At 49.1% G+C, this 22,476-nt stretch overlaps 1 protein-coding gene across 1 annotated transcript in view; it reads right to left on the bottom strand.

Annotated features, from left to right (window-relative positions):
- SLC6A20 (solute carrier family 6 member 20) overlaps positions 1-22,144 on the bottom strand; it is a 36,387-nt gene extending 14,243 nt beyond the window's left edge. The window contains exons 1-4 of the mRNA XM_032298034.1: positions 21,893-22,144; positions 7,726-7,866; positions 5,901-5,992; positions 1,678-1,905 (exon numbers count right to left, since the gene is read on the bottom strand). Coding sequence (XP_032153925.1) covers positions 1,678-1,905; positions 5,901-5,992; positions 7,726-7,866; positions 21,893-22,013 — 582 coding nt within the window. The 5' untranslated portion in view covers positions 22,014-22,144. The remainder of the gene's footprint in view (positions 1-1,677; positions 1,906-5,900; positions 5,993-7,725; positions 7,867-21,892) is intronic.
- Between the last annotated feature and the right edge of the window lie 332 nt (positions 22,145-22,476).

The raw sequence follows: 22,476 nt of genomic DNA, 5'->3' as shown, positions 1-22,476 counted from the left end.
ATTACCAAAACATTTTTTATGAGCATGAAAGTATGACCAGGCTCTACGATGGGGCTGAGTGGGCCGCTGCAGGTTGTAAGCTCTCCCAGGGAAAGAGCGTCTGTGCTGACTCAGCTCTCTCCTTAGCCATGGCACAGGGGCTTTGGGGACTAAGAAGCTGGCCATCAGGGGGCCTTGGAAACCAAAATAAAATGTCCTACCAGGCATGGTACGGGAGTTGTCCCATGGGCCCTGGAATTCCATGGGTAGCTCTGGCTTAAAGCCTAAGAAATACATGAGGAGTGGGGCACAACTGGAGCAGGTAACTCAGGTAGTCGGAGGCTGAGGACAGGTGGGCGCCTAGGACTTTCAGCAGGTAAAAGCTGCAACTTATTGCATCACTAACGGCATAGATAGAGCTATGTTGCTACCAAACCAAGGCAATGGGAAGTCCTGGGGTGAGGCTGGGCTCTGCCCCCACTAGCTGTGCCCTTGCGCAGGTCAATTTACCTCTCTAAGCTTCAGGTGAGTGGGACCATGAAATCTACCATGAAAGGCTGTTGCCAGAACGAGACACTGTGGGTGCCCAAGCTATGGTGGGTCTACTTCGAGAAGGGACAGTGAATGAGAAAGGGCGTGTGAGGCTCCAGGACATCTGCAGAAGCATCAGGCTGGTGGCCGGTGACAGGAACACTGAATGCAAACCTTCTATGTGGAGCAGACTAGAGCTGAAGGAACATGTCGGCCCCAGTGAAAGTGTGAGCCTCGGGACCCACCAAGAAAGGATTATGGAGATCAAGCCCGACAGCTCTGGCGAGAGATTGGCAGCAGCTTCGAACAAAGGGTCTCAAACCCAGCTGCACATTAGAATCACCTGGCAACTTTTAACATCCGTGTCCCACACCCCAAGTGGTCAGGGCACACCCGACTGATTACTGTAGAACTTTGGGGCAGGATGAAAGCATGAGATTTTTAAAGCTCTCCAGAAAATACCAATGTGCAGCTGAGTTGGAGAGCCAGTGGGCAGGGTGTCCTGGGGTCATGTGCAGTCTTAAAGAAAAGCAAACTCACTGTCTGGTTACATGGGTGGTATGGATTTGGGGCTAGCTTGTACAGAAAAACTCGTGTGTGTGTGTAAGAGAAAGTCCTTGTTTTGAGATTTAGGGTTGCAACTTTTTTTTTTTTTTTTTGGAGACGGAGTTTCGCTCTTGTTACCCAGGCTGGAGTGCAATGGCGCGATCTCGGCTCACCGCAACCTCCGCCTCCTGGGTTCAAGCAATTCTCCTGCCTCAGCCTCCTGAGTAGCTGGGACTACAGGCACGCGCCACCATGCCCAGCTAATTTTTTGTAGTTTTTTTAGTAGAGACGGGGTTTCACCATGTTGACCAGGATGGTCTCGATCTCTTGACCTCGTGATCCACCCGCCTCGGCCTCCCAAAGTGCTGGGATTACAGGCGTGAGCCACCGCGCCCGGCCTAGGGTTGCAACTTTAACCACCTCTGGCCCTCTCTAGAGTCATCTAGTAGGTGACTTGTGCCAGTAACACCATCTGTGCCCTCTGCCCCAACATAGCTGCTGCCTCTCCACTGCAGAGGGCACTCCCTTGGCATTGCCCAGGGCTGGAGACAGAGGCAGCTGCCCCTCGGCACACCCCCCCACCCGCCAGGAGCCCCAGGCATCCATGCCTCGCTGTCCCACCTTGCCAGTGGACTCGGTGCCACGCAGGATGCACAGGTACACCACCAGCCAGGCCAGGAGGAGGCACAGCGCCGGCTCCCACTGCACACTCCCATTCTCCTGGATGGACGGTGAGATGTTGAGGGTTTTCCTGTACCAGAAGTACTGCGTGGAGGACGCCTTTTCACACTCCTCATTGTAGCCCGTGCGGTTACCATTCAGTGGGCAGACAGACCACGGCAGGGGATCCTGTGGGACCAAAACAAGCGTTATCCAGAGAGGTGAGAGCTGAGGACAAAGGCTACGGCAGTGGTGATGGAGGTGGCCCTGGGCGGAGGCTCTTGGAAGAGAAGGGTGCTGGTCCACAAAGGGCAGGTGGCTGGAGCCCCCAAAGGCAGAGCAGGAGTCGGAGAGTTAGTCGTGAGGCACTGGTGAGGCAGGAAAGGGTTGGAGGAGGGGGCTCCACTCTCGCTGCAGTTCTACAGGTGTTCCTTAAGGACTACTGAACTCCGTGGGGGGTCTCAGAGACTGAACAGCAAATGGACAACAGCCGGGCCAGCTGTGATGATGGAATTCTGACCCACAACCTGTGCACAATCAGCTCAAGCACTGAAGCCACACCCTCGGCAGCACTAGCCCAGATTGCACAGGACTTGGTCAATGACTGGGACAGCCCGTATTTTTTGCCAACTCAGAACTAACCAGAGAAAGCCAAATACACTCCCCTATAACCAATCACGTAGGATGTACCACTTCTGATTAGCCAGCTCACAGCTCCCTGCATGCCAGCAGCCTCCTGTGGGGCTCACCTGGAGCCTTTCCTTTTCTCACTAACAAGCTTTCCTTTCCCCTGCCTGCCTTGGAGTCCCTGCCGAATGCAAGCGATGCTGCTGCCTCCCTTGCTGTAGCAAGCCCTAAATAAACAGCCTCTGCTTGTTCTCACTTGGCTGGTCTTTGTTGATTTCTACAAGGCCCTAGCAAGTCCTGGGATGCATAAGTCTCAGGTTCTGTGCTCACTAAGTGGTGGTGGCAAATGGCATTTCCTGCAACACACATTGGGTTTGGAAGCCCTCACAGCTGTCTTGCCTGTCTGAGCCCGTGTAGTAGTGACTTCTTTGAGCTCAAGTCAAACTCAGCTGAAGCACTTAGACTCCTGGACTTTGCAAGGTGGAGCCAGGAAGACTCTCATCTGCTTCAGCTACTCTGAATTGGACTCTCTGTCACTTATGAACAAAGGAGCCTCCGTGGTGCATGCATCGTGACCATGACCCAAGGCCGGTGCTGAGATGGGAGGGAGGGCGGAAAATTCTGACTTGGAGGGTAGGATGCTCCAGCCCTGCTCTTTGACCAGCCCTACAGTGATCAGTTTTGCACATATCTGGGTTCTACAAGGCCAGGTTTCATTAGACAAAAAGGCACCATTAATGGAAGCAAGTCTGACCACCTCACTAGGCTCAATCCCATATTTCACAGGAAACAGAACCAACGCCCAGGGGTATCACCTGGTGGGTCATGGCTACTGTACCAGTTGGCAACTGGAGTCCAGGTCTGTGCACCCAGGTAGTGCTTGGGACTGTGCTGGTGGGGACCTCCATGCCCACCCCTGCAATACCTCCCCAGAGCCACCCTTGCCTACTGGAATGTGTGAGCTGGTTTCTTGCTTTGGCCCATATTGTGCTCAATGCTGGCCGCCAACAGTCCCTTCCCTCCCGATATGTACATTTCTCTCATCTAGAAGTGGCCTCTCCTGCCTCACCCTGTGAGTCCGGGCTGGCCTCTGATGCATACTGACCAACAGAACATGGTGAAGAGACGCTGTGTGAGTGACTTCCCGGCCCCCACCTTCACAGCCCTGTAGCTGGCCTCTCACCCTCTAGGAGACATCCAGGCTAGCTTCCTGAATGATGCAAGTGCAGGGAGAGCAAGGCCATGTGGAGGGAACTGAGGTGCCCAGGGGCAGCCAGCATCAAGTCCCAGGCAGGTGAGAGGGGTTCTAGACCTGAAGCCCAGTTGAGCTGCCCCGGCTGACACCCGCTTGGGTCATTTACAGCCTGTCTGGGACTGTGTTCGCTGGACCACCTACTGATGCCAGCCAGCCCAGGCCTGCTTCCCAAGCTTGGCTACACGACTAAGTCACCCAGGGGTGATGCCCAGGCTGCATCCCTAGTGACTCGATTTCGTCTGTTTGAGGAAGGGCCTGGTCATTGGATTTTTGAAGCTCCCTGTCCCCCAACAACAACTTCATCTCCGCAGTATGCAGCCAGGGTGAAGAAGCTTTAGAGTATAGGAGAACTTGTTAAATGGGCCAGTTCCCAGTCTGACCTCCCTCACCCACCTCTGAACCAGCAGGTGAGGACAGGGATCACTGCATCTGCGTGGATAACAGCCCAGGTGCTCCTGCATGAGGCTGGGAAGCCTGGCCAGGGAGGGAGAGGACAGGAGCACAGACTCCGGGGCCAGGTGCCTGAGTCCAGCTCCACCAGCAGCTCCTCGGCTCTCCTCTGCTCGGGTGCTCAGTGCACTCAGCCTTGGGGGTGGCTGTGATGATTACATAAGTGAACACTTCTAAAGTGCTGGGACCTCTGTCTGGCCCAGAGCACATGTAAGTGAATGTCTGTAGCTACTATTCCTCTCATTATTATGGATCACAGAGGAGGGCTTCAAAGTATAGGGACTAAGGGATAAGTCCACAGACCTATGAAGGATGAAATGAATGAATATTTAAGTGAGTTTCATGAATTGCTGGCCCCCATACTTCTGACTAGCAGAAAAAGGTGCCCCGTTCTTGAGGCACTTTATTTTTGCTTTTGGCAGATGATCAAATTATTCTGATTTTGTTAGGACAAGACATATTGCTTCCACTTTTGGAAACTTGTCTTAATAAGTATACCAATCTATAATGCCTACAATGCGTATGGCAAGCCCTTAGTTGGGGATACTGTTGTGCAGTGCACAACCTGCCCAACTATACATGGCAGCCCTGCACAGAAGTCAGGAAACAGTCACCAGCCTGTACAGTAAGAAGAGTTGCCCTGTTTCCACTGAGAAGGCTGGGGAAAGGCAGAGTTGTGGCCAGAGTTCATGAAACTCTAGGTTGAACCAGGGGAAGAAGGAGGGACTGCGACTAAGCTCAGGGTGCATCTTTCTTGCAAGAGATATGTGCAATGGGGCAGGCTGGGTGGAGCTCACTGGGAAGTCATAGTGGGGTGTGTCAAATCAGGATTACTGAAGTCATTCACCCAAGCATTCCTCAGGGCCCCACAGAGTCAAGCCTATGCCCATGCACCCCAGAGGCAAACCCGGTTCAGTCCATAGTCCATGCCAGCCCTGTCTTGCTGTGGACCCTGGGGACAGGCATGTCCCATGAAGGCCTGGCTCAGGGGCAAAGGGTAAGGCATTGGCCTCATTTGCTCCTGTCTCCTCCTCTGTTCCCAACTGGGAAGAAGCCAAGATGAAGGTGGATCCTGGAAGCAGGTGGGGGTGTTGGGGGATGGCGTTCCTGAGGGTGAAATGGCAGGAGCCAGGGAACAGAAATGAGCATGGGCAGTGGAGAGGAAAATTCCTCTTGTCCTGGATACAACACCAGCTCTGCGCGAAATCGGAGCTGTGGCTTCTCTACCATTTCCAGCTCCTTCTACATTTTCTGCAGAGTGTCAGCTATAGTCATCATCAGAAATGCGTCGCTTAAAATGTTTAGGAATGGTCCTATTGTGTGACAGGGTGACAATGGTCCTGCTAAGAGAACTTGGGGGTTTTCAGAGAAAAGGAGAGGCTCAGGCTGGAGTCAGGAACCTGGAAGCAGAGGTGAACCTGCAGAAGGCGGGAGGAGGGGACAGGGAGGAGGAGGGCAGGCCATCGCTGTCTTGCTGGATGGAGGGAACCCCTCCCTGTCAGTCCTCTCCGTAGATTTCCTCCTGGGCCCACTGTGCAGTGGTTCTTAATAGTGTGTGTGGGGGGTCGGTCACATCCATCAGAAAGAGTCCGCTGAAAGCCATGGGCCTGCTCTCCAGAAACATGCACACTCACACCGGTGCACTCTCCCCTACAGTGTAAGGGGCCCATGGAGCCCAGTTCAGAAGCCCTCCACATGGCTTGGGGTGCGCGGCTTCCCCCCTACCTCGCACCACCCACTGGCTCCCCCCAGGCTGCTCATCTTGCCCCACATCTCCTCCCCCAAGTGGGTGGCCCTGCCTTCCTCTACCTTTCTCACCCCCCCACCTGTTCCGACACGGGCCGCAGCTCACCTGGAAGGAGTGGAAGAGGTACCAGAAGGCCCACGCGTTGATGACATTGTAGTACATGGAGAGGAAGAAGGAGACCATCACGCTGGCGACCCCTGAGAGGAAGCAGAGGGCCGCACTGAGGACGTAGCCGGGCCCAGCATGTGCTCCCAGGACGCACCTGCAGCGACGCGATTGCCCCAGGAGCAGCGAGGCCTCCCTCACCAGGTTTGTGTGGTTGTATTAAACGAGACCAGGCACCTGTGACCACTTCGTACAGGTGAGTTCTTTCTCTTCAACCTCCCTCCTCATCTTCTAGGACAGGAGGCTGATGGCGTGTTTTTGAGATCTAACTGCCAGGTACTGTGTTAAGTAAGTACTTTACGTGCCTTTGGACCTTACAACAGTATTATCTTCATTTCACAGAGGAGAACGCTGAGGCCTGGAGCCTGCCCAAGACTACCCAGCTGGTAAGTGGCAGAACTGGGTCCACAGCCTCATGCTGTGAGAAGCGCTGTTCCTGTCAAGTGCCACCTTGTGCCAGATGCACAGTTATGCTCCCTCCTTGGCTCACCTGTGGTTGAGTCACCTGGTGGCCGGAAGCGGGGTGTGGAGGGGTGGGGAGGGGGCTGCCCATAATTCTGTTGGGCCTGCACAAAACCCAGGGTGGGGCCTGAGAGCAGAGAGAGGGGTGGGAGCCAGCAGGGATCTGGGGCTAGCCCACATCAGCCCTTGAGAAGCAGCGTCCCCTCCCCTCCCCAACCTCACGTGCTGGGACATTTAGTAGTAGAAACTGGCCACAGTGCACGCATTTTCCCCACAGGCATCAGCAAACGCTACAAACCAGGGCTTCCTCCCCACTCCTACTCCACTCCAAGAGCTGGCTGTTAAATATTCACCAGCATCCCCTGGCTGGCACAAACACCTGGTATCTTTCCTATGATGCAGCAGGTGCCTCTGAGAAGTCCTCTGTGATTGATTACTCAGGCAGATTGTAAAACCACACACTTCCATGTTAAAAATTAATAGCCACTCAAAACAAGGAGGCAGCTGGGGTTTGGAGATGATTTGTGAGAACACTGGACACATTTCTTCTGCATCTGCGACCAGGCCACGTGCAAGCTTCCACCCTCCCTGCTCCTGAAACCTGCCTTCCTTTCTGGGGCAGGAGGGGTGAGCATTACAGCTATGGCCACACTTAGTTAGGGTTCCTCCTGCGTGCAGAGGCAGCCCTGGGTCATAAGCGATGTGCAGGGCAGGTTGAGGATGTCCTGGAAGTGCCTGGGACCCCAGCTCAAGGTCACTCAGGAAGCATGAGATGAAGCAGTCCCCTCGTGCTATCCATGCGGGCCTCAGCCTCCACACCCCGGAGACATTAATGGCACTCCACAACCCCTCAGTGGTGTAAAGAAGATTAAATGAGCTCATGCACATATATCCTATAGGCTGGTTTTGAGCACGTAGTAGGTGCTTACTAAAAGAGAGAGCTGTTATTTAGCAGGGAGCAGTTGGGTGAGTTTCCAGAATGGTTATTAGCTAGAACTTGGAGTTACAGCTCTTTCCCTTTTACAGGTGACCAAGCTGAGGTCCAGCGAAGAGAGGCAGGGTGGCATCTGTTCCCCAGGGGGCACGCATCCTCCCTGTCTCACCGCCCTGTGGGTAGGAAACCCAGTTCCTCTCAGCCCACATTCTATGGCATCCCACCAGGCCATTTGTTCACCCTGGGCAAGGGCTGTCTCTTAGGCCTTGTGCTTGCCCCTTGATGCAGCTGCTTTGCTGATGAGTTCCCACCCCCACCCCCATGCTGTCCAGGTCTCTGGTGAGAGAGAACTGGAGGGGCCCCACATACCGACACCACTGAGGTACGGGCTGATGGTCCTAAAGGCGCCGATGCTGCCCTGCCGCATGCGCTGCCCCACAGCCAGTTCCAGGTACAAGAGCGGCATTCCTTCCACGATAAGCATGATGATGTAGGGGACCAGGAAACTACCTGCGGGCGTCCAGAGCTGAGAGCCAGGCCACCACCAGAGGGCTTTTCTCTACCGCCACTCAATCTCTGTGCAAACATCCTCCCATCCTCCTGTCTTTTCCACTTGCCCATGCATCCTCCTACGTTTCCATCATCCATCCTCCTCTTTCTACTCATCTTTCATCCTTCTGTCTTTCATTCCACATTTGCATCCATCCCTCGTGCTGCCATTCCTCTCATCTATTTGTCTGCCATTCATTCATTTACTTTCCATCCTTCCATCCATGCATCCTTCCATCCAACCATCCATTTATCCAGCCATTCTTCCGTGTATCTTACATCCTTCCATCTATCCATTCTACATCCATCCATCCTTCCGTCCATCTACATTTCCATTCCTTCCATTCATCCATCCACATTTCCATCCTTTCATCTATCCTTCCTACCGTCCATCCATCCTTCCATGCATTCTTCCATCCTTCCATCCATCCTTTCATCCTTTTATCTTCCTGCTCATCCATCTGTCTGTCCGTCCGTCCATCCATGGATGACATATAGTCATGTGAGTTGTTAAACTCTTTAAATTCATCCTCCCCGAGAGGCAAACTGCCACTGTCCCAAGTTGCTTGAGTGCCTTTCTCAATGCCTCCACTGTCCCATTCCTTCTCCCAAACCCCACTTTTCATCTTCTATTTCAGCAACTAATGACTGATCAGGGCCAACACAATTGCACCATTAAATATTTGAACACCATGCCTGGATCCATGCATCCAGCTGTCCACCTCTATGCACTTCCTTTGGGCTTTGTGCACAGACCCGATGGTGCTCCACATGAGGCAGTGTATGAAACAGACACTTAAAGCACTTACTCTTGGCCAGGCACTAGCTGGTGTGGAATGGGAGAGCAGCAACCTGCCGTTGAGGTTCCCTGCTGTTGGTGATGGTGGGGAGCCAGGAAGTATGAATTTTGCCAGGGTGAACCTAACAAAATGTCCAGCGGGAAAAGAAGGCAGGACTTCTGATCAAATAAAACCCAGACACTACAACTGCAAAGATTAAGAGCTGGTTACAGAGCAAACTGGATCCTCAGTTGTTAAGGTAAACAACAAAATAACTATACTTACATGAACATCTAATATTTACTAAAAGTGTCTCCATTGTATGCACATGCTGTCCTGTAACCCACTCTTCTCACCCAACATCACTCCTCAAGCAGTCGCCCAATCACAGACCTTTGCATCACCCCTTAAAGAGCTGCATGACATTCCACTCTGAAAATGAGCCCAGAATATTGAAATATTGATTAGACACCAATTGAGTGTCTAATCAATTGTTAGACACTCAGGCTGTTTCCCGTTTTCGGCCATCCTACAAAAGCTGTGAAACAAAGCCTGATCCACTTGTCTGTGTATTTCCTTGGGATACAGATCCCAGAAGTGGAATGGCTGAGGCAAAGACCAGGCAGAGCCCCCATGGCCACGCCACAGAAAGAAAGGCACAAGCCGCCTGCATGAAAGAATGAGTGCCCACACCACCAGGTGGGCCGAGTTCCTAGCTTCGTCCTGCTCAAGTGGGGGACTAGAACAAATCCTGCCCTCTCATGTCCAGACTCTGCCATAACTCCTCTAGGTCAGGCGGCCTTCCTTCCCTTCAGAACCTTGTCTCAGCACCTTGTGAGTTTCCTCTCAATATCGAAGGAGTCCAAGAAGTCATCAGTTGCTCTCACTTATGAAATATCTGATAATGACTTTGGAGCTACATTCAAATCTTCAGTGGTTATAAGATAATCCTGTTTTCACCCAGGGTGTTACATAGTAACTAGTGAAGTCCTGGTAAGGTCCGGGGACAACTGTCTCTCTGACAGGGCCTGACTGCCCAGTGCCCATGGGCAGAGTGGAAATCCAAAACCTGATGCCAAGATGGGAACATGAGGGCTGCCTGGCCCTAGGCATCAATCATTTCTATCTCTCCTGACCCACACATTCCAAGAAACACATAATCCAGGCAAGTTTGCTCTGCAATAAATTTTTCAAAAAATGATGCTAGAACAGTTAAACATCCATATGCAGAAAAATGAAACTCAACCCATATCTCGCATTTATTCCAAACAAATCTCAGAACGAATCATAGACCTATATGTACAGCTAAAAGCTATAAAACTTATGCAAGAAAACAGGAGAAAATCTTTATGACCTTGAGTTAGGCAAAGATTTCTTAAATACAACATTAAAAGCACTATTTGTGGAAGAAAATATTGATAAGTTGGATTTCATTACTTCTTTGTGAAAGACACTGTTAAGAGAATAAAAACACAAACTATAGACTGGGAGAAACTATGCAAAAAACACACATCTTGAGAAAAACTTTGTATCAAGAATACATAAAGGATTCTCAAAACCCAATAAGAAAAAGAAGCCTTTCAAAAAATGTGAAAAAAAATGTGAATAGGCATTTTACCAAAGAATATCTGTCTTAGTCTATGCTGCTATAACAGAATACTAGAGAGTGGATAATTTGTAAAGAACAGAAATTTATTGGCTCATGGTTCTAGAGGCTGGGAAGTCCAAGAGCATGGTGCTAGTATCTGGACAGGGCCTTCTTACTGCATCATCCCATGGCAGAAGGTGGGAGGGCAACAGGGAGCAAGAGGGGGCCGAACTGCCTTTTATAACAAACCCACTCTCTCAATAATGAAACCACTCCCAAGATAATGCTATTAATCCATTCACGAGGCCAGACTCCTCATGACCCAATCACCTCTTAATGGTCCCTCCTCTCAACCTTGTTACCTCTGGAGATTAAGTTTTCAACACATGAGCTTTGGAGGACATATTCAAACCATGGTAGGATGATTCCATTTACATAACGTTCTGGAAAAGGAAATTATAGGGACAGAAAACAGGTCAGTGGTGGCCACGAAAAGGGGAGTAGGAAGGAGCTGACTACAAGGGGCATGAGTTTGGTGGTGGTTGTGATGGTTATATTGAGTGTCAACTTGATTGGATTGAGGGATGCGAAGTATTGATCCTGGGTGTGTCTGTGAGGGTGTTGCCAAAGGAGATTAACATTTGAGTCAGTGCGCTGGGGAAGGCAGACCCACCCTTAATCTGCATAGGCACAATCTAATCAGCTGCCAGTGAATATAAAGCAGGCAGAAAAAAGTGAAAAGGTGAGCCTGGCCTAGCCAACCAGCCTCAATCTTTTTCCCATGCTGGATGCTTCCTGCCCTCAAACATTAGACTCCAAGTTCTTCAGTTTTGAGACTCAGACCTTGCTCTCCTTGCTCCTCAAGTGTGCAGACAGCCTATTGTGGGAACCCGTGATCATGTAAGTTAATACTTAATGAACTCCTCATCTATCATCTGTCTATCTATCTATCTATCTATCTATCTATCTATCTCCTATTAGTTCTGTCCCTCTAGGGAACCCTAAAACAGTAGTAATGCAACTACATGCCTTAAAGGCATGTGTGGAGATTAAATATGGCCACACATTCTTCAGCACTTCTCCCATGAAGAGGTGGAGTCTATTCCCCACCCTGTGAGGCTGGCCTTGGGGCCTGCTTTGTCCAATAGAATGTGGTGTCCATGTGGGCTCCAGAGCCCGGGCATCAGAACGCCTTGCAGCTTCGCCTTCCTCCTCTTGGAATGTGCCTGAGACAGCCACCCACAGATGCCGGACCAGGATGAGAGGCCATGTGGAGGAGAACCGAGGGAGCCCAGCCAGCTCCGCGCCCACTGCCAGGTGTGTGAGGGACCTTCTGGCTGCGTGAGCAAGGCCAGACACAAACAGCACAGGAACAGCTCAGGCGCCCGCAGAACTGTGAGAAATGATTGATTATTGTTGCTTTAAGGCAGTAACTTTTTTTCTTTTTACCTCTCAATATTTTCAGTGTGTATTTCCAAAAACAAGAAAGTTCTCTTATGTAACCCCAGTGCAAAGAGTAAAATCAGGGAATTAACACCAACCTCGAACGATTATTTTATCAAAGCCCTTTTGGAATTTTCCTGACTGTCCCACCGATGTCCTTGAGGCATGCAGTCTGCAGCTCACAAGCACACAAGGCCTCTAGCTGTCAGGTTTCTTTAGTCTCCTTGAATCTGGGACAGCTCCTTAGACATTTTTTTTCTGCCTTTCTTTGTCTTTCATGACCTTTCACAATGCTTTAGAGGAGCACCGGCCATTACTCTGTGGAAATGTGCCTCATGTTGGGTTTTGGCAGAAACATTAAAGTGATCCTGCATCCTTGTCCAGAGGCACAAGATGTCGATGTGCTCCATCCACGGTGATGTAGGCCTTGCTTGCTTGGTGGAGGTGGTGTCTGCTGGATTTCCCTGCTGGGGGTTACCACTCTCCGCTTTGAAATGATTATCTTCTTGGAGATATTCTGAGCTTCAGTAACTATCCTGCTTCTCATACTTTCGCCCAAGAGTTCTGGCATCCAGTGAAGATTCTTGCCCAAAACAATCATTGCTACAATGGTTGCCAGATGAGGATTTTCTATATCCACCATTCCTTCTAAGTCCTGGAGTATTTGAGTGGTTTGTCATGAATAAATAGGTAACTGAGGCACACACTGAGCCCTGCAGTAATGTCTCTGCCACTGTGAGTCTACATGACCCCAGATGAGTGAGACGCTTACAGTCACAGGATTACTAGGGAGGTGCAGACTCCGCTCAGCCTGGTGAATCACCGCCTCCCCGGCCCCCACCATCACACCTCCACTGCACTGCCCTCGAGGCAGGTCTTCTTGATTCCAGCCTACAGACGCCTCCCTGCAGTTTTTTCTCAGATTGTGACACTCCTGCCTCCTCCGTCCCTAACTTCCCAACCGGTCAAACTTTCCTTGACTCCTACTTCCACCTGGACTCAAACCCACACTCCCTCCCTTGACCTCTGAGGCTTGGGGAACAGGGCTCCCGCCTTCCCCTCCCCGCTGCTGGCTTCTCTCCATCCACTGCAGTCGCACTGCGCTTCTTGCTGGTCTGGCCTCAGCACCTTGGTTCCCCAGAGCCGCCTTCTCTGTCTGCCTTCGCTAAAACAGCCTTCATGCCCCCTTGAACTCCCTACCCTGCTTGACTTACCTAACAGTTCCCTACATGGATAATGGTATAATTTTCTTTGTTTACTTGATGTCTGTCTCTCTACCAGCAAGGAAGCTCTCTTCCTGTTCCCTGCTCTGCTCGGAACAGCACTAGGCAGAGAGCTGGAGTCCAGTGAATATTTGTTCAATGCAGGAAAGAATCCTTAGGGTCTCACTGGATCTTCCAGATGCATCACTTCCTCCAGGAGCCGCCAGATCATCCCAAACTAAGACCCACTCTCTGGGCTTGCAGCCATGGCTGTTGAGGCACCTGCCACTACACTGAGTGTCCACTGCTCTGTCCACACCCCTAACTTCAAAACAGTCAGCTCCTTGAGGGTAGAGATGGAATCTGCATGGCTCAGAGTTCATCTCTAGCTCCTAACGAAGGACCAGGCACAGAGTAGATGCTCAGTAAATGTTTGCTGAATAACTGGCTGATGGTAAATGACTCTACTGTGGTGGATAGAGTAATGCTTTGGCTTGCTGTCCATGTGTCTTCTCTTCTCGTAATCTCCATTTTGTTATCCTGTTCTTTTGAACTGTGGAAATAACTTTGAGATAGGGTCTTGCTATGTTGCTCAGGCTGGAGTGCAGTGATGTGATCACGGCTCACTGCAGCCTTGACCTCCCAGGCTCAAGCAATCTTCCTGCCTCAGCCCCCATGAGTAGCTGGAACCACAGGCGTGCATCGCCACGCCTGACTAATTTTCAATTTTTTGCAGAGATGGGGTCTCACTATGTTGCCCAAGCTGAAATTACAGGGTGAACCACTGCACCTGGCCCTGCCATATATGATTTCTTACCAGGGGAAATCCATACTGGTTCGTGGTGAGACCCTGTTTCAAAAAAGCAAAAGGAAAAGAAAGAAATCAAAGAAAAGAAAAAGAAAAAGTTATCCCGCAGCTCAGAAGAAAAGGATAAAGAGATGGAGACTATAAGAAGAGAGATGGACAGCAAACCGAAGCACTACTCTGTCTCTAACAAGCATTACTCAGTTCCAGCAGTTGTGTCTGCAGAAAGAACAATGCAGACACACAACTCGTGGAAAAGTACAAGCACAAATTCTACAAGACATTTTCCTGGTTGTGTTCATTGAAAGAGCTCACTAGTCCTAGGTTAACTTGATGAAAGCATATTTAATACCCAGGCATATGTCCTTGATTTTTCAGCAATTATAAGACTCATACAATAGCATATAAATTTATATAATATTCTAGGTATCCATGATACCTAATAACTAACAAAAAATAAAATTGGCTGCGGAGTTCTCTTTCATAGAAATGAAAATCTGAAGACAACAGAAAAGCATCCATAGATTTTTGAGTAAGAAACATTGTAGCTAATTCATGTGGCTACAAAGGAGGGATGTTCTCAGACATGCTCAGAAAGTGAACCACCCATTTACTATTCTTGAAAAACTTAAGTGCCCATGAGCTGCAGCCAACCAGTGTTGGATCAAAATAAGGAACTCCAGTATGGAGTTGTGTTATAAAAGGACCAACTTGTGGTAAAAAACAAAACAGAATCAAGTCTGAAAATAATACTGTTAATATCATCATAAAATTATACAAGTAAAAAATGTAATTTCTGTATGAGAAGAAACAAAATATAAATAGAAAAATAATCATCATCATGTGATTGATATCCCAGACTATATCAACAAAAGTTGTTAAGTGGAGGAAAGGAGCAAGAAGTAAGAGTATGCTAAGATTTTTTGCTTTCAAAGGATGATATCAACAGATGACATTTCATTCTTGACACTGCTAACTAGAGAAAATAAGTATACTTTTCCCCCCAAATTTAAATTAACTATTAATAGAAAATAGGAATTGTAGCTTCTAAATTACTTGAAGAAAAAGAAGTAAAGGATATATACTTCATATTGTAAAACATCAAAACAAAATCCAACAATAATAACAATAACAAAAAGGAAAAGTAAGGCAGTACAAAATGTGACAAAAGAGAACAGCAAACATAACCTGATAATAAATATAAATGGATCAAACTCCTCCACTAAAACATGATGACCACTGGGTTATAATAGCATAAAACTTTATGTAACTTAAAGTTCCACAACTAGAGAATGGTTAAGTAAGTTACCTCTGTAAATGGAATATTACGGAGCTATTTAAGATTATATTTTCAAAAAATATTACATGATTTTGGAAAGGATTAAAATATGTTAATTTTTAAAAAGCAAGACACCAAGTCACATGTAAAAATATGGTTCTAATTTTTTACATCAAAAATGTTAACAGTCATTACCTCTGGGTGGTGAAATTTCAGGTGATTTTGTGTTATTTGTATATTTCTGCCTTTTACAGAATTTTTTCTTTTATAATTTTAGTAGAGGTGAGGTCTCACTACATTGCCCAGGCTGATCTTGACTTCCTGAGTTCGAGCGAGCCTCCCCGCTTGGCCTCCCAAAGTGCTGGGATTATAGGCATCAGCCACTGCACCTGGCCCTTTTACACAATTTCTACCGTGAACACTCATTACATTTATAACTCCCAAACTCACACCATATGTTGTTCTAGAGCATGTTGTTGCTTATTTTTCTAATTATCATAGACAGTAGGTTGTCTATTTGCTAACCCTAAGAATCTCACTAGAAAAGACATTCCTTTCTGTATGAAATCTATCCCTGCAAGTCCTCACATCATTCTCCGTGTCCTTTGAGGGCCACAGAGAGGCCAGCCAGAGTTGGCGCCTTTCATGAGCAAAGCTTACTCGGGCATCCAAACTCTTTCTCTCCCTCCACTTACATACCTTTGTTTGCCAAAAACAACCACAGCAGGGATTTTTTTAAACCTTTTTTTTGTTTTCTGGGACATGTCTGCTTGTGTATGTGTGTATATATACACACATTTCATGTAAGGAGCACCAAGCACAAGCCCCTAGTGGGTGCTGAAGCTGCTGGCCTGGGGGTTCCACTTTGGGAACCACTGCTCTACTCTGTGACACTCTCCACCCCAGCGCCTTCCTTCTCCTCATTCACTCACCTCCGTCTTGGCTTTCCCCACAAGTTTCCCATTTGGAGTCAAACCCATTCAACTTTTTGGAAACAAAGAACAAAGGCACAGGTGGGAAAAATTAAAGTCATCGTTACTCTTCTTGACCCTTACGGCTTTAAAACTTCTAGAATTCCTCTCCCATCTGTTCTCTGCTTTCCTCGCCCATCCCCTCTGGCAGCATCACCACTTCACAAGCCACCCAGTGGTCCCTGGCCTCCATGCTGGCATTCTCTGTAAACCATAGCTCTGACTGTGCCACTTCCCTGCTTAAAATCTGGCTTTGCTGTCAGAGATAAGCTCATCTTCTTAGCCTGTTATTTGGGGCCCTTAGGGACATGCTGACTCCTTTCTCATCTCCAGCTTCCTCTCCTGCCACTGCCCTAGTCCCAGCCTCCTATCTCATGGCCACATGGGGTTTCTGGCCATTTCCCTCAAATGTGTGCTCTTCTGTGCCTTCCACATACAGTTTCTTCGCCTGGAATGTTTTTACCCCGAATTCTACATGATGAGCTTTGACTCCTCTTTCACAGCTGTAATTACATGTTGCCATTGCATTACCAGAAGGCTTTCTAGATCCTCTAGAGCAGTTATTCCTTCTTGAGTTATTTCAGAGAAGCCTCTGAACAGTGCTTTGTTAAAGCTCCCCCTGCGTGGTCCACCCCCAACCCCGGCAGCCCAAAATCATCATCTTCGTAACCTCTCCCGTCAGCATAGTCCCTGGCTCGCAGAAGATACTCAGTGAGTATTTATTGAATGACTTAAATTAAGTGCCTAGAAGGTTTCCATCATGTATTGTTTATAAGATAATGATTCTTAACCTGGGTTGCACGCTAGAGCTCCCTGGGGAGCATAAAACTCCTGTTCAGGCCACACTTGAGATCAATCCAATCAGGATTTCTGGCGGTGGGACAGAGGCATCAGTATTTTTTAAAGTACTGGGCTTATTCCAACATGCAGACAAATAGAGGCTTCTCTACCAGTAGGCAGACTCTACGTTTTTGACTAGTCACTTCTCCTTCCTACCAAGTGGGAGTGAGACATGTTAGACCCCACGATGCATCAGACACAGGAGGGATGGTGTATCGGTCTGTTCTCACACTGCTATAAAGAAACATCTCAAACTGGGCATTTTTTATAAAGGAAAGAAGTTTAGTTGGCTCACAGTTCTGCAGGCTGTACAGGAAGCATGGCTGGGGAGGTCTCAGGAAACTTACAATTATGGAAGAAGGCAAAGGGGAAGCAGGCACGTCTTACGTGGCTGGAGCAGGAAGAAGAGAGAGTAGGAAGCTGCTACATACTTTAAACAACCAGATCTCAGTGATAACTCATTTAGCATCGGGAGAATAGCACCCAAGGGGAAATTCACCTCACGATCCAATCACCTCTCACCAGGCCCCACCTCCAACATTGAGGATTACGATTTAACATAAGATTTGGGTGGGGACCCAATTCCTATCACATGGATTTAGCCCAGGGACCAAAGAAGGGCTTTGTGGAAGAAGTCAGCTTTAATTTAGGGATGAGATTTCCTGGAAGGTTGAAGAGCACACTTGGAAGATGGGGAGAGATGCCAAACATTTTGGGGTATATTCAGGGCAAGGCAGAGGAGGAGAGGAGGTTGGACCAGAAGGGATAAGAGATCCTCGCAGTGGACATCACAGTTGCACATGTTCTTGGCCAGGCCCTTCACCAGTGTCAAGGTGAAGTCCTGGGTGAGTGTCCCAGGAGAACCACAGGAAGAAGTACCTGAGCCATGGAAAGTCTTATTTGGGGGTCCTAGAAAGGCCTGGACACCTGAGGCAGCCACTGCTGTCCTGCCTGTAGCAGGTGAGTGTAGGGTGCTCGGGTGAGAGCCCCAGCTACTTGTCCAGGAGTCTTGTTCTCTCTGACTTGTTTCCTATGTGTAAATGAGGGTGACGGGACCAACAGGGCATGTTGTGAAGACCAAATTCAGTTCCTTCAGAAAATGCTTCACATTATGCCTGGCACATGCTAGCAGCCCAACAGAGCAGATGTGACCAGGATTGAGTCTGGAAACCTTGGGTGAGCCGCAGGGGCTCCTGATCATGGTATTTTCCAACTATAGGGGGCCCCCACCCACTTTACAGGTAAACAGCTGCAGCACTGTTTCCTGATCCATCCATGGACTGACCTGGTGTGACTCAGTCCCAGGCTGGGTGCTGGCCTAAAGAGCTGTGGCCACGACAGCACCTGGCTCCAGTCCGGCTTACAAGAGTTAATCAGCTCCACTTCTTGCCACAGAAGTGGCTCAAGCCTCAGCTACTTCTCCAGGAGTCTTATTCTCTCCGACTTGTTTCCTCTCTGTAAATGGGGATGATCTGCTGTGGGCATGTTGTGAAGACCAAATTGAATTCCTTCAGAAAATGACGGAATTCCCTAAACCCACGCTCTGGGAAAATACACTGGCACTCTGAAACTGGCCATAGTGGGAGTATTTATATCAAGGTGATCTGCAAATTCTTGGAATTGGGTCCTGCTATTCCCACCAAGAGCCAGATGTTAAACATTTACTGGCAGCCCACTGCCGGGCCTGGGGCCACATAAGCAACCCTGACCCTTCCCTGAAATGTGGTTTATGGACCAAGCCTTAGCCTTGCTAGGGAGCTTTCTAGAAATGGACAATCCTGGCCTCCCCACAGGCGTCTGGATCAGAATCCCTGGGAGTGGTGTCTAGTAACTTGCAATTTATGAAGCTTCTCAGGTAGGCTACAGTTTGACGCGCGATGCTCTAAGCAATTTGGGGTAAGCAGTACAGGCCGCTGAGACAGCTGGCTTCCTGTCCCAGAGAGCAGAGCCTCTGCAGGGACGTGGAGCGTTCCAGACTGAGAGTGTCACTGTGAGAAAATTTAAGAGAAAAAAAATCTGTATTTCCACCAGCCACACAACTGTTCTCCATGTTTCTTCCATGCATGTGTTTATATAAAATACATTGTTAGTATATTTGCTTTTTACACCTTGGTATACACACTTGCATCCCTGATTTCTTCCTGAACAACCACTGCCGTAGATTTTGACATGGTTGCCCAAGACATGCTGACTTTTTCAAAAAGAGATTTTGTGAAGTTCTTTCAGCTGCCTTTTATTTACTTTCCTAGCACAAGCACGCAGGGCTGTGCAGAGATGATCAGTACCTGGAATGTAATCTTCAGAATTAACATTCCTCGTGCCGGGCCTGGGCTGGGTAGCAGGAAGAAAACAAGCCTCTCTAGTCAGAGGCAGAATCCCACGGAGAGGGGCACAGACCCCTAATCCGTCTTATTCTGGGAAGTATTTTGGCACACCCTGGCTCTGCAGTTTATAAACAAGTTCTTTGTTTGCTGGGGATATTTGCGGCTCTGCTTACAAGGAAGTTATACAGCGTTCTGCAGCCTTTCATAATGTGGTTAATTTTTACCTTCTGGTAAGGGATGGGTCTGTAAACTGCCTGGGCTTGGGGCAACACAAATCACTTCTTAAAGGTGACTTTACTGTGTAGTGAAAGGCTTGGGAAAGCCTCTAGCATCCTCTGGCGTCATTTCTTCTGTGGCTTTTCTTAAGACCTTGTTCACTCACTCAATGAATATTTATTGGATGGCTCCCGTGACTCCATCACATCACAGAGGTTGGGCCGTGGCGACACAGAGAAACTGGAGAACAATGAGCAGGTCTTCTAAGTGCTTGTTTGGCCTATGAGGTAGTCAGGAGAGTCAGAGAGTGCAACAGAGAGAAGGCACATTTGGCCTGGCCTTGAGGGAATGGTGGGAGTTTTCCCAGCAACAGCAGCATCTCAGGTGGAGAAAATATCTTGTGTAAAGGGATGGGGCACAGGAGGAGGTCCTCATGAAAGTATTTGGAAGGCAGGGGGAGGTTTGAAGCTGTGTGGCAGGAAATACTGGACGACTGGCCAAGGTAGGTGGTCAAGCGCCTACTGTGCAGGTGGACTGTTTGGTCTTTATTCTGCAGACACATGGCTGAGAGGGCGCCATCCACAAGACCCACACCCTCCTTTTGTCTGTGCACCCACTAATCCATGCATACACCCAGCCACCAATCCATCCTCCGCCCGGCTTTCACCCATCTATCTATCCACCCACCCAGCCCAAGTATCCTCTGCACCAGGCACAGGATTTCTTCTTGTTTCTTTTTTCTTGGATCCTGAGGGTCTTGAGGTTTCCCTAGCAACCTCTTGATACATATTCAACTCTAGAACTATCAGCCCCACTTGCATCCCTCTGTAGACTATTCAGGTGATGGTGGTGTTATAAACAAGGAATTAAGCAATCATGTGACAGTGAGGCTCGCCTGGCCTGATGACTGGGAAACATGTACCCAGGCTAAAGGTGTCATGGGTAGGTCTACTGGGCACAGAATGATGTGGAAATCTCACTCTGACAAGTAATTCTTTCTAAGAGTCAGTTATAAAGCTGTTAGAGCACATGGCAACGCTTTTAGAGCATATGGCGACATACGCCCTTCACATAATTACGGTGTATTTATGCACTTCAAATTTAAAACAGGAATCCGGAAATTAAGAATGCACTATTTAAAAAACTCTATGAATTAACCTTTTGTTGATTTGGTTTTGAGCCAGTAGGGGCAAGGGGAGGAGGGAGCAGTGTTTAGGTCTTGGTCTTCTTAAATGGGTCAATTTTTGTAAATACTTTTGTTTAACATTTTTCATAATCTTTTGTGGTGGAAAAAAACATGGTGATTATAGAAGTCCTAATACACACACACACACACACACACACACACACACTTACACACACAAAGTCACACACACACATACGACAAATAAACAAAAATCACCCAGAAATACTAACAATTTGATGTCTTTTTCCCATTCTTTTCTCTGCATATTTTAAGCAATTGTTTTAAAGTGTCAAATCCATTTTATATAGATTTGAATCTGACTTCTCCTCCACTTAATATAGGATATAAGAAAATACCATTTTTGTTTGCAAATGCCACTTTAATGGGTGCGAAGAACCCCACTGAACGGATGCTCTATAATTAGACCATTTCCCTTTGTTTGAGGGCTTAGGAAGTTGCCAACGTTTTGCTCTCATTAAATGATGGTGACCATCCTTCTGCCTCTGTCAGAACTCTGACAATTTCCTTTAGATACATACACCTCTAGAAATGAGACAACCGAGAAAAAAAAATGTTTTAAATGCTGAGACTTAAATTCCTCTTGCCACATTGCCTTCCAGAAAGGTACTTGGGCTTCACGAGGTTCTTTGGCAAGTGTAGAAAGTGTTCCCAGCTTTCCGCAACGCTAGGAGCGTGCAGTAAGAGCGCGTGGCTGTCTGTCCCCGGAGCGTGCAGGATGCCTCAGAGGAAATATTTATTTAAGAAAAACAAAACAAAACATAGAATGATTTGCCTTTCCTGCTTTCTGTCATTTCCAACACAAATCAATCTCCGTATAAAAAATTTAAAGAAATGCCTCAAGATCCTCTTGACCTTTCAATCCACGCTGATTTAAGTTTCGGACCTGAAAGTTCTGTAACGAGTTTCAGTTGAATAAGACAATTTCCTACTCACTTTTGACACCTAAACGTAAGGTTTACCCACTAAGAAGTCAGACCACTGCCAGTTCTCCCGAGGGAGGAGACAGCGTCCCCTGCGCTCTCAGAGCCGCAGCCGGGCCAACGGGGGTGCGGGGTGGGGACACGGCCGACCCCGGAATGGGGCGAGGGGTTGCCGAGGACTTAAGAGGGCGGCTTGGGAGACAGCTCCGGCCCGGAACCAGGTGTCCTGGGAACGCTCCCGGGTCTGTGGTTTCGGACAGATCACGCTCACTCTCCCAGCCTCAGTGTGTTGTTCTGTAACTTGGGTCCAACCCCGGTGCGCACCGACCCAACGCCGCTCTGCACGGAAAGCGCCCGCGGGGACGCGCGCAGAGCGGGGCCGGGGCCGCAGCCCGGGCGCGGCGCGCACTCACCTCCGCCGTACATCTGGCACAGGTAGGGGAAGCGCCACACGTTGCCCAGGCCCACGGCGTACGAGATGCAGGCGAACACGAACTGCAGCGGGTTGGCCCACAGCGGCCGCGCTTTCTCCATGGCCCCGGCCTCGGCGCGCTCGGCTCCGGCGTCCGGCTCGGCGGTCTCGGTGCGCGGTTACCAGGCGCGCCGTCCCGTCCCGGTTCGGCCTTGGGGTGGCCCCGCGCGCCTCCGCCGCCGACGCAGCTAGCCGGGTTTTAAATTGCTAATCTCATTAACGGCGCGCCCGTTCGAGAGGCGAGGCTGGTAAATGGATGACGGCGAGCCCCACCCCGCCCGGCCCCCGCGGCCGGGAAGGCGCCCGAGATTGCAGGGCACGGGGCGGCGTCCCCGGGGGTCCTCCGGCTCGGCAGGGCCTTGCCCCTGGCTGCGGAGCTCCTCGCAGTGGGCGCCTTCCCTCTGCCACTCACCTGTCATTTATCAAGCGCCTACTGTGTGCCAGGCATTGTCTGGGGACACGGCTGTGAACCACATCCCGTCTCCCTCTTGAAGCTGACATTCTGGTAGAGGAAAACACTTAAAT

The sequence above is a fragment of the Sapajus apella genome, unplaced genomic scaffold (assembly GCF_009761245.1).
Source record: "Sapajus apella isolate SASKATOON/1434 unplaced genomic scaffold, GSC_monkey_1.0 scaffold38, whole genome shotgun sequence".
NCBI classification, from domain to species: domain Eukaryota; kingdom Metazoa; phylum Chordata; class Mammalia; order Primates; family Cebidae; genus Sapajus; species Sapajus apella.
Note: the sequence above shows the minus strand (reverse complement) of the source record. Positions and strands in the feature narration are given on the sequence as shown.